The 17,574-nt window shown below is 46.2% G+C and overlaps 1 protein-coding gene across 4 annotated transcripts; it reads right to left on the bottom strand.

Annotated features, from left to right (window-relative positions):
- Positions 1-486: 486 nt before the first annotated feature.
- iars2 (isoleucyl-tRNA synthetase 2, mitochondrial) lies at positions 487-17,340 on the bottom strand. Of its 4 annotated transcripts, none has more exons than XM_035385317.1 (24): positions 16,912-17,340; positions 16,346-16,468; positions 16,000-16,153; positions 15,633-15,781; positions 15,229-15,278; positions 14,912-15,021; positions 14,328-14,418; positions 13,783-13,898; positions 13,107-13,276; positions 12,670-12,760; positions 11,227-11,378; positions 10,813-10,973; positions 9,816-9,918; positions 9,211-9,304; positions 8,214-8,291; positions 7,629-7,737; positions 7,121-7,223; positions 6,718-6,843; positions 5,438-5,569; positions 5,122-5,228; positions 4,751-4,896; positions 4,344-4,534; positions 3,650-3,794; positions 487-1,314 (listed from the first exon to the last, which is right to left on the bottom strand). In XM_035385317.1, the coding sequence occupies exons 1-24, from the start codon at positions 17,167-17,169 to the stop codon at positions 1,169-1,171; spliced, it is 3,105 nt and encodes a 1,034-aa protein (XP_035241208.1). In that variant the 5' UTR covers positions 17,170-17,340; the 3' UTR covers positions 487-1,168. The 4 variants fall into 4 exon arrangements, with proteins under 4 accessions (XP_035241208.1, XP_035241220.1, XP_035241229.1 ...); XM_035385329.1 differs by having other exon boundaries at positions 9,828-9,918; XM_035385338.1 differs by lacking the exon at positions 8,214-8,291.
- Between the last annotated feature and the right edge of the window lie 234 nt (positions 17,341-17,574).

Below are 17,574 nucleotides of genomic sequence, written 5' to 3'. Positions count from 1 at the left end.
CCACTAAGGAAAAGCAATTGTTGAACGAGCCCTGTCAGATTGCCTTTTTGCTTTGCTGTATCTGGGAGCGCCACACCCAGAAACATCCCAAACACATTTTAGAAAAACAAATAAACGTAAAGGTGCTCAAGTTCAGCGAAGTACGACAGAGATTGCCAGTGTATCATAGATCGTCTTAGCATGGATATTTTATATTTTCAAGATAAAAATCTTGCACAATATGCCTTTAAGGTCATAACTATGGCCCTAGAGTGAACTGTGGTTTACAGTGATGTGAACCCACAGATGGCTGTGCACAGTGAGAACTAGGCTAACACTAAAGAAAAAGCAGACCTTGGATGAACATTCAAAGTGTTCTGCTAATTAGGGTTTATGACTCCATTTAATTTAAAGGTTTTGCCAAGTGTTGTTTCACCTAGGATAAGACAGTGAGAATATTGGTTGTTGTCAGGTTTCAATGTTAGTGTAATATACAGTGACAATGGGTGAAAACTCTTTTCTTCAAAGCTTTATTGATTTTGAATATCACCAAATACACGTTTATCACTAGCGCGCGACAAACATGCAGTATTTACAGGGAACTGAAGACAAGCCCAGAGAGAAGCTATGACAAACCGCAAGTGCTGAAGAAATTCTCACCAAACTTGACCTCTTTGTGACATTATTCTATTTTTATTATTTTGGTACATGGTAATCTGTCACTGCTGATAATAATATAAAAAACAACAGCAAAAAAAAAAAAAAAGGTCCCTCCCGACTTTATTGTAGGAGTCTCAAAAAAGGAACCCAAACAACCTGTTCACCTCAGACAGGCCTTACAGAGTGCAGTTCACCTGCCTACTTGGAACGGGCACCACGTTCCAACAAGAGGGATCACATGATGCGCACATACGATGTCACATCCTGTCCTTCCCTTCCCTTCCCTTCCCGTATTCTTCCTCTGCAAACAAACATTTGTGCTGCACTAGGTTCCCTCTGAAACCCTCATTTCAGCTTCGGAGCAAACTCTCATGCTGGCGCATGTTGGTTACGGCATGCGTTGTTGACTGTGCACCGAGGTGGCCGTGCACAGCCAATGAGCGGTGCTCCGCGGTCCTCGCCGGACAAGCCGTCGGTCGGGGGGGACAGGCAAAGAGACGACAGAAGGTGGCGGGCGGCGGCGAAGTGGTCAGAGGGTCTTGGCGTGGACAGTTTGGCACCGCGGGCAGAGGCAGTCGGGCGACTCGGCGGTGTACCGGCGGCATCGCGGGCAGCGGTGGAGGGAGGAGGGCATAGCCGCCACGCTGTAGGAGCTCTCCTCGCGGATTACGCCGCCTATCAGAAAGAGGAGGGGAACCGGTTAGCGGCCCTTGGCTGCGTTTAGCGTAGGGCTGCACAATATATCGAATCGCGTTATTGCGTTAAGCGTCATAAGAATAACTGCTGCCGTGGGGATTAAGCGATCATTCGTCTGTCTGTTGTTTAATCGCAGCTGATGCGGTAGTAAATAACCAAATGTCAGAAGCCATGTGAAATGCTTCCGGGGAAAAACAAAACTGTTATTCATAGATATGAAAACCCAGATGCCACATTCACGGCTGTTGTATGCATAAATATGTATATTTAACTAGACATGAAAGCACGCATTTAGCTAACCTAAGCTTGTCAAGTCCTAGAAGTAAGCCTGGTACTGTGCATGTTGAGGGCAAAACATTGGAGCTCCATCAAAGTGAATGGGGAATATCAGACTTTTGAAGGCAAAATAAAAATTCCTCGGTGGCATTTTCGTCATGAATTTGTACACTGTGTTGTGCACTCTTTCCAGTTTATCTTGTTCTCTGATACAGGATGCAAAGCAGATACAGAGGTGTCCCCTCTGATATTCATCCTCACTGCAAAACTTTGTGAAGTACCCAGTACCTCTATGATCCTAATTTGCTTTTCATTTCAAAACTTGTATGATATTTCCAGTTCTTCCGGGCCATGATTTATTCAAATTCAATAACATAAATCTGAAAGCACCAAAACAATATTTTATTCTTTCTCTTTTTTAAATTTTTTTTAATCTCACCAGCACAGTTTGTTCCAATATTTTTTGTTCATGAATAATATTTAAACTGAACTTTACCAATCACTGTTCTGTGAAGGTAATACATCTTTTGGGTGCTTTCAGATCATTTCGCATTTACCTACTGTACCAAATACCAAAAGCAGACACCACTAGCAAGCTAGCCAACGTTAAACACAGTCAAAATGCCAAAAGCAAAACGACATAAATTATAAGTATATAGTGGGCTATAATTCAAACAATTAAATATAACAATTAAATCATTCAATTTCTTTGCCTTTACAAGAAAAAACATTCTTTAATGATTAACTTAATGATTTGCTCTTTATTTTAAGGTAGGCCTATCGGTTCAGGCAACAACACCATATCATTTTTGTGACTTTATAGGAAAAAATTAAAGGATACATTTGTAACAAGCCCAATTTCACAAAAACTGGTACAGAACTAAGCGATTTACAGCCTATTTTATCAGGGGAAGTCTGCATCCCTCAATATAGTACCATTTGTTTAGGGGATCTGTGGATCTTACCCACCCTAATATGGTGGCTGTGCAATAGGGGTAAATGAGGAATCTAGGTTTTTATATCTATACTGTTGTCTATTGGGTGCTGATAAGACAGCCAACCAGCACCAAGGCCTTGCAGCTTCCATGTGATTGAAAAAACAAATCACATGATCACACAGAAGCAGTACAACCTGGCTGCTGATTGGCTCTTATCATCACCCAATAGATATCAGTGATTTTCTTTCCCAGAAGCATTTCACATGGCCTCTGATGTTCGGTTGTTTACTACTGCATCAGGTATGATTAAAGAAACATGATGAAAGATTGTCTATACGCCCCATGGCAACGGTCATTCTTTTTAAAAAAAAAAAAACGCAATTCTACATACTGTGCAGCCCTAGTTCAGTGTCACTTGCACACATAACTAAACCACGGTCAGAAACATACAATGTCTTGCCAAAAAATGTATATGCCATTGATGTATGTGAAGTTTACTGGGCAGCCCACAATCAAATGATAGCAGTATAGAACATCTGAATTATTTTGAATGTTCTGAATGAGTTTGTATCAAGTAATGACTTTTCTGCACTTTTAAAACTTATGCCTTTTGATTTTGTTTGTGGCTTAGCAGCAGGCAGGAAATTTTGCATTTAATAACCTTGGAGACAGATGTACCTTTACAGAAATTATCTTTTACCCCAAGAAGAACACGACCAATTACCACAGTGTTTGTAAATACTTAATATCGCACATCATATTGAGAATGAATCGTTACCAAATATCTGTGGCACAGAGAGGGATAAGATGGATCAATCCAAGCTTTTATTTTGGCAACAAAAGCCACCAAATGTTCACACCACAGGGCTAGACCACAAGTTTTGTTTTTCTATACCCACACTGCAGAAAAATTCCTTTCCACTAGCAGGCGCCACTGAGAATGGTCTGAGATTGTGTCCTTGATACGTCTCGATCTACACATCTGACGCTTGTGCTGAGCACTTTGAACAAGTCCACATACATTCATAGGAAAATAGTGAACAGTGCAGGTCTCTTACCCTCCATGTTGAAATGGAAATTGCCCCCAGCTAATGACTCACCCTCCAGGTTGATGAGAAAACTGCCCCTGCTGATAGGCGTGTCTGGAGGCAGGTCCCGGGGCATTTTGCTGACCAGGGTGGTGCGCGACGCCATCATGATCTCCGTCAGCTGGGAGCAGGTGGAGGTGGGCTCCTCCTGCAGGGACTGAAAGGCAGAGGACCTGAAGTACTTGTTGCTAACGTGCTTATTCCTGTTAACAGGGTTCCCTGACCAAAATGGGATTCGAGACTAAAAAATAAGAGGGCATCTGTCTCAAAACACTTTTTTTTTTCTTTTGCTTCACAACATTATTTTGCCTTTGACTGATGTTGATATACATGGAGAACTATCTGTCATCTGTACGATTCCATTTGAAAGATAATAGTCACTCAAATGTCAGCTAATGGCAAGGTACAGCTGAAACTGCAAATACGTCCGTTCTGGAGTGAATATCCAGGTAGAAAATGCTTTGGGACCGATGAGTTTAGCTCTCTACCCTTGTATATATCTCTACCCTTGTATAAGACCTATATAGTGGTCACGTCATCTTTGATTACCAAATGTAGATATATGGTCCAAACATGCACCTGATATGTCGGTAGTCCAATATATTGGTTGTCCAATATATCGGCCGCGCTCTACTTAACTTATATTTTCAAGTGTAAAGAACAGCTGGTCGGGTTAGAATTAGCCATCACAGAAGAGCGGCGGTACCTCCATGAGCTCGAAGAAGAGGCTGGGCTCGATGGCGATGGTGATGTCGTACTCGGTGGAGTTGCGGCCCGGAATGGAGGAGAGGAAGGAGTCCCTAACGGCGCAGGCTCCCTCCACCGCCTCCTCCAGCCCCGGCTTCTTCCAGACCGAGCTGCTTTTAATCCACCCGCTGCGGAACAGGGTCTCCCCTTCTGGAGAAGGACACACACGCAAATGCACAGCTACATACAGATACGTTACACAACACTGCAGATCAGACCCGAGTCACGTTACTGCCTGACATACTTTAACTCTTTAGACAGCAGTGAAAGTTACAAATTAAAATGGCAGATTACTCGGCCATTTTAAGACACTTTCCATTTTCATCGATGTTCGGGCGAGCAAACGCAATCGCGGAGGCCACGTACCGTCGTGCCCTGGAGCGTGCAGGTACACCTCTTCCGCCAGGTGAGGCAGCACGGGGGCGATGGATCGGGTCACGCCGTCCAGGACCTCCTCCAGAACTGTCTGACACGACCGACGGCCAATGGAATCCTCCGCGTCGCAATAGAGCCTGAGGAGACAGAGGGGGAGCAAAAGAGAGAGAGAGAGACAGAGAGAGAGAGGGAGGGGCAGAGTGAGAGGGAGGAGCAGAGAGAGAGGGAGGGGCAGAGTGAGGGGGAGGGGCAAAGAGAGAGGGGCAGAGTGAGAGGGAGATACAGGGGACGACCTTGGTGCATGGTTTAGTCCAGAGCCACCAGAGCCTGACTGAGGCAGGGTGAAAGCCTGTAGCCTGTACCTGTCCTTTATGATGCTGAAGTAGAAGCTGGAGAGATCTCTGGAGATGAAGCTCTGGAGGACTCTGATCGCTCTGCTCGCGTCAAACTCACTGTAGGCGTCTGTCACCTGAAACACACACACACATGCAAATGAATGAGTACATGCAAAAACACACACGTACACACCTCTCAACTAACAGAGAGTTATAATTACAATCCACACACACTTAGAACTTCAGTAGAACTACTATAAACAGGCAAACATTGACCACTGATACACAAACAAAAACCACACAGGTGTGACTGTAGACAGACAACGATATGAAATACACTCACCTTCATACTGTAGTCTCTCAGAACGTGCAGCATGTACTGGTCGATATAGTACATGTCTTTAGGGTCCACTGCCTGGGTGCGCGGGTCGAACCCCTGCAGATTCCCCAAGAGGAACCGTAGTGTGTTCCTCAGCTGCAGAAGGGAAACACAGTAAATGTACTGTCACAGCACAGGCAGGACCATAGAAATTCTCGGAGTGTGGAAGTGATTAAGTCAGTGACTTTCCTTGTGTTCGTCTGTTTAATACACCACAACTTATTATTTGTTTACCAGTTTAATACCCTACACTTAAATTATTATGTGGGGACTCAGGGGTCACCAACCTTTGTCCCGGAGAATCACAGGATCTGCTGGCTTCTGTTTTTAATTTACAACAAGCAACTAATTTAGACCCAAGAAACTGGACGAGTTAACTGTGTAACTAACTGCTTTAACCAATCAAATAAAAGTGGAGCCACAGTAGCCACACACCCACAGCTGGGTCAGTGGTGGGCGAGGTAGCATGCATCGGTGCTTCTTGCATTTCCACAGGCATTCCTGGCCTTTGGCGGTACTTTGGTCACATCTCTGTACCTCAAGCACATGCTTTTATCCCTTCTAAAAACAGGCGTGGTCACGGTCGAGGATGAGAGAAGCCCGGAGGAAGCTTGTTAATGGTTAGCGGTCATCATTCAGTGGGAGTATGCCGTTAAACCTAAAGACGCGCTGCATGGTTGGGATTTACTGTAATGATGCCTTCTCGGAGGCCTAACAGTGGACAAGCACGTGGTCCAGCAGACCGTCTTGGCACAAACTCGTTTGAGGTTTTGGCTCAGCTCTAATGGCCTGACTGAAACATAGCTAATAAACCTAGCTAATAAAGGCCAGCAAACCCTGTGGCTCTCCAGGACCCAGGCCGGGAACCTTTGCTCGAAATATTAATAGGATGTGGTCACAATTTCACCAAGTGGTGGCTTGTTCTGTGTTTCTCTCCTGTCAACTGTAGTTTAGGCTTCGGCGGTATGTGGTCTATCTTTTGTACAGTCCCAATAAAGAATAAATTTGAATTAAAAATGCAAACATTGCACCTTGTTAATTTCAAATTCAAATTCAAATGCTTTACTGGCATGACATATTTAAAAATACACATTGCCAAAGCGTAATGATAACAATAATCAACCTCAGTAAGAATACATAATTTTTCTCCTGCCCATTGTAGTTTATGCTTTGGCAACATGCGGTGTATCTTTTGCATACTGCCAATGAAGAATAACTGAATTGGAACTGAAAATGCGTCATACCTTGTTGATGCTGTCCCTGGCGGAGTTGAGAGCGTTCGGACCGATCTGCACCTCAGAGAAGATGTTGGATTCTGCAACCCACCAGCGCAGCACGTCCGCTCCATAGGGAGGGGAGACGGAGGGGTCCTAGCATGGACGGCAGGCAGAGGGCTGTGAGTTTACAGGGCCTTCAAACAATGTTCCCATGAAACAGGGACCTTATGACAAATGTGTGTGTGTGCAAATAAGTGGAAAATCCTCTCTGGCTGAATGCTGTGGGCTGTGCTTTTGTCTCGATGTGGCCACGTTTCACATACGGCTAGATTGCTTGTTATTTTGTGTGTGTATGCACGTGAGTGTTTGTGTTTGTGTGTGAGTATACGCAAGTGAATTTGAGGATTTTGAGAGTCTCACTGTCTCTCACCTTCCCCCCATTGATGACAGTGTCAGGATCCACCACGTTTCCCACAGACTTGGACATCTTCTCCCCTTTCTCACTCACAGCGAATCCATGCACAACCAGTGCTCTGATGCAAGAGGGAGGCAAAGGGACACCTCACTTTGACTCAGATCTACACTGAGAGCTCATGCCAAAACATTTCCCCCATATACAGCCCTTCTGCCCAACTCATATAAACACACACCCACAGCAACCCACACAAACACACATACGCCCACAGGAACCCACACGAGTGCACACCCTCAGGAACACAACAAAAAAACATACACACCCAAAGAAACCCAGGCAAATACACAACCCACAGCAGTCAACACAAACAGGCACCCACAGGAGCCTACACAGCCACACATTCAAAGGAAACCACACAAACACACCCACAGAACCGTACACCCTCAGGGACCCACACAAAGACACACACACACACACAACCACAGAAACCCACACAAACACACGCTCTAGTTCTCTCACTGACTTGTATGGGGCCTTGTTGCGCACGGCCACACTGGTCAGCAGAGAGGACTGGAACCACCCACCCAGCTGGTCCTTCCCTTCCATGTAAACATCAGCACGTGGGTCTGTCTCTGAGCAAAGCGAAAGCAAAAGGGGAACAGGGACAGAAGAGGGGGAGAGAAATGAAGCTTTTATTTTCCCGATTGCTCTGACTACCCACTCTTTGCTAAGCTGTGTCTGTAAGGCAGGGAAGAGCGGTGATCTATGTGACAGAAAGAAGTTGGCAACACAGAACCTTCTGGAAGTTGTCTAGAAAGGCTCAGTCTGAGAAGAGAGAAACCACAGCCAGTTAGTGGAGATTAAAAAAAGGCGGGGGGGACAAGAATGAAAGTTCAGAAGCGACAAACGTGGAGCTTATCCACCTTGAACGGCCTCCACCTTGAAGAACAGCCATAGACGTCCTGCAACGCAGTGGTCAACATGCACAGGTAGATCTCCAGCATGCTAACGGGAGGTGAAGAGAGCTGGGGGCTTAGAGAGAAGGACCTGAGGTCAGTTAATGGGGGAGAGAGAGGGTAGGCTGGAGGGGTAACAGAGCAGTCTTAACCTGGAGTCAGGGAGCTGGGGAGAGGGAGCCAGCTCAGCGGGGAGCCCGCGGACTCCGAGCTGCCGTCGGCCTCCCAGTCTGGAAAACAGAGCAAGGCTCACGCTGGGGTGGGGGGCGCCATGACAACAAACCGAACACCGCGCGTCGAGTGATTGCCGCCTGTGGCAGTGGCATGAGCTACTGGCTGGGGTCCTGAGGTGAGTCACAGACCTAGCTACTGACGAGAGGCACTGAATGAGGTACTGAATGACACAAGTCAGCGATCAAGGTACCGAACTGAGCGAGTCACTGAACGAGGTACTGACGCGAGTCAGCGATCAAGGTACCGAACCGAGCGAGTGACTGAGGCATTGACCCAGGTGTCTGCCCGAGGTACTGACCACAGACACTGACTGAGATAGCAAAATGAGTCACTGAACCGAGAGAGTGACTGAGGTACTGACCACAGACGCTGACTGAGGTAGCAAAATGAGACACTGAACCGAGAGAGTGACTGAGATAGCAAAATGAGTCACTGAACCGAGCGAGTGACTGAGGTACTGACCCAAGCGTCTGCCCAAGGTACTGACCACAGACACCGACTGACGTAGCAAAATGAGTCGCTCACCGATAGAGGCACTAAACCGAATGAGTGACCGAGGTACAGACAGGAGTCAGTGATTAAGGTACTAAGGGAAGCCTCTAACCGTAGTACTGACACGAGTCACCGCTTAAGGTACAGACAGGACGGCGGACACTTCCCCGGAAATGGCGCCTCGCACGCGCACAGACACTTTACCGCCGAGGAGCGCTGACAGGCGTGTGAAAATCGACGCTTCCACACGGAGCCTGCGATAACAACACCGTGCCAACTGCCCACACACCTGCTCACACACACACACACGTGCGCGGGAGAGGCCACTGAACACGCGGCTGTGAGGGCCGGAATGCGCAGTGTTGAGCGTGCGAACGGACCGTGTTAAGCACCCGGCACAGCGGCGGGAGAGGAAACGCTCACCTTGCAGGACGGCGGCCCAGGACACCCCGCTGTCGAACCAGATGTCCAGAACGTCCTCGCCGCGCTCGAACTCGACCTCTTTGCCCACCTTGCTCTGACACACACACACACAGACACGAAAACACACACACACACACACACGCACGCACAGACAAACACACAGCTATGAGCTCCTGAACATCAACCAGATTCTCACAACCCTTGAAAAAAAACCCATTTAAGCAAGACAATATGACACAGGTGGTTACATACCAGACCTGGGTCAAATACGTATTTGCTTTGGATTCAAATACTTTTCTACGCTTCTACTGACCGTGTCTGGTGTATTGGAACCAATGAAATACTCTCAAAAAGTGTAAACCCCGCCTTCTGGTCATTTTGGCAGGCTCAATTACACCAGACAAGATCAATAGAGCACAGAAAAGTATTTGAATCCAAAACAAATACGTATTTGACCCAGGTCTGTTACATACAATGTACGAGTATCATCTTCTAAACACTGAAGATTCACATCAGGGCAATTCCCACAGAAAACCTTCAATCCGTTCTCGAAACGCCACCCTTCGATTGAGAGTCCATCTTATAGACGCCATGTGGATGCGCACCTTTTTCCGCACCTTCGGGGGCAGCAGCGAGTCCAGGGGCAGCTCCCACCAGCAGTCGCTGCCTTTTTCCGAGAAGAGATCCGCCACGTGCGACACCGTGTGCCTGCCAATCAAGATAGCGCAGGTCACGCCCCCCTGCCACTGAGCCAATCCAATCAAAAGCACAGGGTATGTCACCCTACCACTGAGCCACACCCCACTTTCAGTAGACTAACCAGATGGTCAGAGCCACATTCTTAACAGTAGTTCTGTCTCCCTGCCTATGAAGCTGAAATGTCCTTATTTGACACATCTTATGAATATTCATGAGGATGGTAATTAATTAGTGTGACCGATGACAATGCCGTGGCAATGGCTGCTCTGCCATTGGGCATACCTCCACATGAATATTCATAAACTACAACACAGCACCGGACACCCCTGTGACCACCTGGAATTTCCTGTAATTAAAAACTAGAACCAAAGGAATACAGGAGCTGACCATCGGTTAGACTAAAATCATTTTTTCCGGAAGAAAGCCAGAAGAAGTCATTGTACAGAACCAATTTAAAAAGCATCCTGTTCTGTGAAACCTTAATATATAAACTGTATGTGAAATCCTGGTCTGTGAAACATTAATATATGTATATGAAATCCTGTTCTGTAAAACCTTAATATATGCATGTGAAATCCTGTTCTGTGAAACCTTAATATATGCATGTGAAATCCTGTTCTGTGAAACCTTAATATATGCATGTGAAATCCTGTTCTGTGAAACCTTAATATATGCATGTGAAATCCTGTTCTGTAAAACCTTAATATATGTATGTGAAATCCTGGTCTGTAAAACCTAAATATATGCATGTGAAATCCTGTATTTGGTTGTATACACCTTAATGCTGACAGCACACAAACACCATTTCCCTGAGAACAGAGTTAGCATTCATTTCTCTAGTGTGTATGCTAAAGGTGCGCAGTGCTGGTAGCCCGTGTGACTAGCGTTACTGCGGCGCATTACTTGTTAATGAGGGGCTCGCCGGTCTCTTTGTTGTAGAACACTGGGATGGGGACGCCCCAGCTCCTCTGCCGGGAGATGCACCAGTACGTCCGTCTGTCCAGCATGGCCAGCAGACTGGCCCGCGCCGTCTCCGGCACCACCCGCACCTTCTGCAGCACTTCCTGTACGCGCCCGCGCGTGGCCGTCGATGCGTTCGGTCAGGGTGCGCGGTGGACAAAGAAATCGGTCTTTAGCGTTATATAGAGTGCATGTATCTGTGCGCGTGTGTGTCTGTGTGTGTGTGTACTGTTAGTGTGTCTGTGTGTGCACGTGTACTGAATGTGTGTGTGTGTGTAGTGTGTAGTGTATGTGCGCCTGTGTGCGTGTACGTGTGCAGGTGGTGTGTGTGTATGTGTGTACTCTGCTAGGTCTGACCTTGGCCTTGTCCTTCAGGCTGCCTGTGTTAATGAACCACTGCTTGCTGGGCCTGATCACCACTGGCTGCTTGGTCCTCCAGTCGTAAGGGTAGCTGTGGACACAGTCCTCCTCTTTCAGTAGAGCACCTGCTTCCTTTAGCATGGAGATCACTAAAAACGCAAACACAGTGATGTAGCATTAAAGGGTTAACATGCTTTTATTACATTTTACCATACAGGCAATATAAAATGATGTATTTGGACTTATTCGACATTGCTTGTTATCTTCTGTCTGATAAGGGCGGGCTGAATAACTATGCGAGTCACCGATACATCACAGGCCTTCAACTTCAACACGAGCCTTCAACTCCCACAGGCCTTGAGCAAACGGCTAAAGGAGTGTGTAGCTGGACGGTGGGGAAACTAAAAAACTCATTTTTGCCTAATGAGGCGATTTTCTACCTAATGAGGTGGTTGTCCTTGGTACTGACACACGCGGCTGAACACACTAAAGAGTCGCTGTAAATAACGGTTTTTAGTACGCCGCCGGCTATGTCCGCAGGTGTGCTCTCTCCATCCTTTACAGACATAAAGACCCTTATAATTGGGTCTAGTGTGAAGTGTTTTCCTGACTGGATCGCCTCCTTATTACAAGACAAGGGAGGACTTTCCTTCTCAACCTAACAGTGCACCCACATTAAACAAATAGTTAGGATTGCCTTACAGAATACACATTATTTATAATTTGCCAAATAGTAAATAATTGTTCATCTTGCCATCAAATTTAATATTACTGTAGTTTTCCGATTCCAGTCAGCTCCCCAAAATGAGATAATCCATGCACTCTTCATTTTATAACCATCCTGAATTAAATCAAGATGAAAAAGATAATAAATAATATCAGACCGTGTGTTTACCCTAAACATATTCAGTTGTAACCAGTCACAATTTGCCTTAAGAATAAGTGCCATCCAAAAGTTCTCTCTTCTCTCTGTTCGTCTCTCTCATACACACATACACACTCTCTGTCTCTGTCTCTCTAGCACAGACGCACGCCAGACCTGGGTCAAATACGTATTTGTTTTGGATTCAAATACTTTTCTACACTTTACTGATCGTGTCTGGTGTGTTGTAACCAATGAAAAACTCTCAAAAATGGCAAACCCCACTCTCTGGTCATATACTCTCTCAGGCTCAATTACACCAGGCGAGATCAATAGAGCACAGAAAAGTATTTGAATCCAAAACAAATACATATTTGACCCAGGACTGACGCACGCACACACCCTGAACAACAGTGCCCTACACTTACATACATACACGACCCTCAATATATTGACATCTGCCATTTAATTACAGTCACAGGCCTGTCAAAGTCTGAATCTCGTCACCAGCTTTATGAAAGGGAACACAGTGAAGTTGTGAGCATCAGGGAGAATGACATCAGCGCTCTCACTCTAACCTGTTTTGGTGCCCTCTTCCATGACTGACTGACCACAGAGCTCCGGACCAGCAAGCTCTGTGAACCTGCCCTCCCCATCCACCATACACTCCTGAGAGAGGGGGAGAGAATAGGGGAGGAGAGAGAGAATGACAGTAAATTAAATAATTTGATGAGATGAAAAAAAATAAAAATACAAGGATAGTTTCTCCTTTAAAATAAAAACTGGAAGTTTTTCCATTGCTTTTCATGGACGGTGGGTCATTTGACTACTTTCCCTTGATGTTTTCGCTGTGACTTTCTGCATGACAAATCATTTGCATGGGTTTCCCGGGGCAGCGCTGACGAGCATCAGAAATGGTGGAGTAAAGAAGCTCGGTCTGATTCTGATGGGGCGGGGTTAAAACAAACAAACAAACAAACAAACAAACAAACAAACAAAAAAAAACCAAGCGCACCACGGGCAGATTGAAGTGCGAGGCCACGCTGTAGTCATCCATCCCGTGGGCGGGCGCCGTATGGACCAATCCCGTTCCTTTGCCCATGGTCACATGATTAGCAGCCAACAGGGGTACCTCCTTGCCCGGAATCGTGGGATGTTGGCAGACCCCGCCCTCCAGCTCAGCTCCTGTGGAGAGAGGAGCAGAAGGGGCTGTCAGGACTGTGATTTGGGTTCAAGTCCACAGTCCAATTCATTTCATCATCCCATTTTCCAGTTCAAGGATGCAGAAACACTGTACAGGTCATGTCAAAAGCTGCAGGTCTTCAATAAAGCAATATAAAAATGGAGTCTGAACACTGCCATACGGTTTCAACTCCTTCTACCCCAAACCAATCCACAACCGCTCTCAGCAGAATGTGGATTCTGTTCTGGGACAATATTATTTCAAAGGGAATAATGTGGATGAGGCACCTTCTCAGATGATCGCCAAAATCTTTTCCATACTCAAACAAAATAAACAAAACATTTTCCAAGGACCTTCAATTCCTTGATTTTGAATATTCACTAGGATTTTACAGGAAGTGTGGGATCCCGGGGTAGTTAGTGAACAGGAAGTGAGTACGACAGCTGAACCAGAACATTTTGGTTGGCAAATTCAGCGTGGTACAGTGGCATGCAGAACCAGAGCCTACCGGTGAAGGAGGCTACAGTGTCCAACTGAGTGCCCAGTGCAGCAGCAAGACTTGCAATACGCTCGGTGGCCACCAGGAGGTGTTGTGAGCTATCAGCACACTTCACTATAGAGTACCTGCCAGAAAAACAACAGTTTTTATTATCATTATTCAAAGGTGTGTATATCAGCAGAGAGATATATGAAGTGGTTTTTATTGCGTTGTCATGGTTCCCAGATTAATATACCATAGTGTTTTTAACAAAGAGTTTGGTGTCCATCACATCCAGAAAGAATGAATCGGTGCTAATGCAGTGCAGTTTTATGAGCAAGTTCACACACCATCAAGAAGCAGTTTCAACTCACCAATCTGACTCTAGTGAAACCGGGATTAGTTCAAACTGCCATGAATTATAAGTGTTCTTTTCATCCCAGACTTCATCTTGTATACAAGTGATTGAGAAGCTTGTACGTTCCATGTGTGTGTATGTACGCAGCTTGAGAATGAGTATGTATGTTCTGCGTTTCTGTGTTTGCAGCATAAACTTGTCCAAGCTCTACACTCACTTCGCATTAGGCATGAAGCAGACCGCCTGATTGGCTGGGATTGTCCAGGGCTGGGTCGTCCAAACCAGCGCGGCTACACTGCTCCATTCCTCTGAGGATGAAAAAAACCAGACAGGCCAGACTTTCAATCAGCAGATCAGGGCGCGGTGCAAACAGGCAGTAACCACGGTTACCACACACCTCAATGGACTGCACCAGCGTCTCAACGCCTGTTGCCTTTATTATACTGTTGCCACACAAACCTCAGTACAAAGGAGGGTGCTTCGATGTTGGTGTGGATTTACAACCCCAAAGCACTTGGAGAAACTGCACATTAAATAGACTTGCGAAACGTTTAACGGTTTTTTGGACTGCATTCCAATAATATTTTCTAAAACTGCAGCAGTTCTAAAACTGCAGAAAACAGCAGGGTCAGCACCCACTGTTCACAACTTTAACGTTTGAAATTTCAACCTGTTTCGTCCTCCGTACATTTTGAAAGTCGAAAGCAAACGCTTCACACAGAAGGGAGTGGCTGTGTGCACACAGTCAAATGCACCAGAACACTGGGCGTGCCTGGAGATGGTGCTAGAGGAACTCCTCACCTGACGATGAAGCTAGCTTGGGCGGCGGGGTCTTCACAGGGAAGGTGGCGTAAACGGCCCGGCTCACGTGCTGGGGGTTGTACTCCAACTCCGCCTCGGCCAGGGCCGTCCTGCAGCGGGGTAAAAAAAGAAAGCCAGATGAACAGAAAGAGAGAGGCGGGGAGGGGAGTAAGGATATTGTTATATTGATTTATTCTACTTTTTCACTCTCTTTTTCACAAGATGGAGGGCAGGGAAGAGAGGCAATCGGTGCCACAGAAAGCTCTGGTCAGCATATCAACGTCTAATAAGCACCTCTTCTAGAAGCGTCCTCTTACCTGGAGGAGGGAGACCAGAATACCGGCTTATAGTCCTGGTAGATCAAACCCTGCAGAGGACAACAGCTTGGATTCAGTACATGAGACGGAGTGATTAAACCAAATAACTAGACTCACTAACAGGTGTGGAAGCTGCTGTTTAATATTCATGTTCAGGACAGTCATTTCTAAATTCTTACGAAGCGGCTCTCTTCTGTTGAAAAGGGTTAGTTGGTCAAAGGTCGCAGGCCCACGCATTATGGTAATCTTTAGGCCACGACTCCAGCATAAATGCGAGTATGAAGTAAGTCATTTTATCAAAATTAAAGCGAGCGAGACACAGTAGGTACCATGGTGATCATGGGTTTGTTTGATGCGATTGGCCAGTGAGCAAGCGAGTGAACGAGGGAGCCCGGCTTCATCACCTTGCTGTGCATCTCCTGGAAGACGCGGAGCTGGCTGGCCTCGTACTGCCCGTCGAACGTGTAGTAGCACTGGTCCCAGTCGGCCATCACCCCCCAGCGCTGGAAGGCCGCACGTTGCCTAGAGACGGCCCCTTCTGCAAATTCCCGAGCTGGAAGGGGTGTTGAAGGAAGAAAGGGGCTTGTGGAAATGTTTGAATTTATGATTTTTTTAAATTTCCCCTTTTCCACAGAGGTACTGCAGCTGAAGCTTGTGCACCACTCCGACACACTATCTCAGCACACTCTAGCCTACAATACCACTGTGACATTGTGTCCCCAATAGTAAAAACAGCATTTCTCTCACGGGGTTTGAACACCAGCCACAAACCTTTCTGTCTGATCTGTAGAGGAGTCAGACCACTGGTACCCAGCTCTCCAAGGGCCTTCATCTCAATGGGCAGGCCATGGCAGTCCCAGCCTGGGACGTAATGAACCAGCTTCCCACGCAGCATCTCAAATCTATTCCTGATGTCTTTAAGAATCTTAAATGTACAGAACCAAAAACTTACTGTTTTTTCTGCACTTCAAGTCAAGTTTTTAAAAAAAGCATTTCCTTCCTTACAAATTATGCTGTTAATGAAGCACCTAGCCTATACTGCCATAGAGGGACATTGCTGGTGTCTCATTCTAATGACATGCAAAACGAGGAGTTTGAAACAGGTGTGGCAATCTACCTTATTGAGAGCGTGTCCGACATGGGGGTCACCGTTGGCGTATGGGGGTCCATCGTGCAGGCAGTATTCCTTTTTGACCTTTCTTTCCCTCTGCCAGGAGTATAGCTCCGAGAAGCCACACAACTGCAAACATACACAGTGTAATTTAAGTCTTCCGTCTAACTACAACAAGCGAGGCAAGAGGCGATTGCGACCATGTTTATACATCAGTCATCTAACTACGTTCGCACAGCAATAACTTTCCGACTATTGTTATGTAGCTATAAAACATAGGAGTAACTTCTGTTGTGTTTCTCATTGGAAACATTCGCTTAGGTTCTACCGCAGTCACGTAAAAGCCAGAGATTACATTGTCAACCCCATTAATTAGTTAGCACGCAATATAGCTAGCTAACGTTAGCTAGCTTTCCAACTAAACTACACGTTGGTTAGATACCATATATCTTGCAAGCTATATGACCAGCCAACTAACCCAAATATATAGATAACATTCTTAGCATAGCTTGCAACCTGGTTAATTCCATCATTGGATCAAGTTATCTAGCTAACATTAGCAAGCTAGCTACCCGTTGTATCTCCAGCTCCCGATCTACGATCTTCTGTCCAGTAAGTTTCATAGGGAAGTCAGTCCGAGGAAGCAGCACACTGTCCCGGTATTTGCCCTCTCCCTGAGCCGCGGACGGCTGGGGAGTGCCTCCAGAAGAGTTGACACTTTGAAAGCGGCTAGGATTGTAGGAGAGGCCGGGGTGAAGGACGCCCCTGCGGAAAACCTGTCCCCGTCTTGCAACATTCTGCCAAACTGCTACGGCCCGGCTCAGCAGCATCGAGCTGTCACGGTATTTCTCCCTCTATATGAGGTCTATAGCACATCAACGCTTTTAAAAGATGACCTTAGTTCAATTGGATAGTGGCTATCATTAGCCGTGTCCCATGCCAATGCGTTTTACCAGCCTCTTGTTTCTTGCGAAAAAACTTCAGTACGGAAACCGATTGACGACAAAAGGAACGATTGTTGGTAGCAACGCCTTTTCATTAAAGGCGCTATCATTAAAGGTATGCCGCTTATGCCACTTCAGTTTTAATTCGGCCCAGATCTTTTTTAGTGTACGATGGACAGGCTATTTTAGAAATATAACTTTTGCACTTATAACTACAGAGCAGTTCACACAGCGACGTCATGCCTCCATAGGTCCAATGAAAAACATGCTCAATTCAATGCTACAAATAAA

Source organism: Anguilla anguilla, chromosome 1 (genome assembly GCF_013347855.1).
Source record: "Anguilla anguilla isolate fAngAng1 chromosome 1, fAngAng1.pri, whole genome shotgun sequence".
In the NCBI taxonomy this organism is placed as follows: Eukaryota; Metazoa; Chordata; class Actinopteri; order Anguilliformes; family Anguillidae; genus Anguilla; species Anguilla anguilla.
The sequence above is the reverse complement of the archived record's forward strand: the minus strand, read 5'-3'. Positions and strand labels throughout refer to the sequence as shown.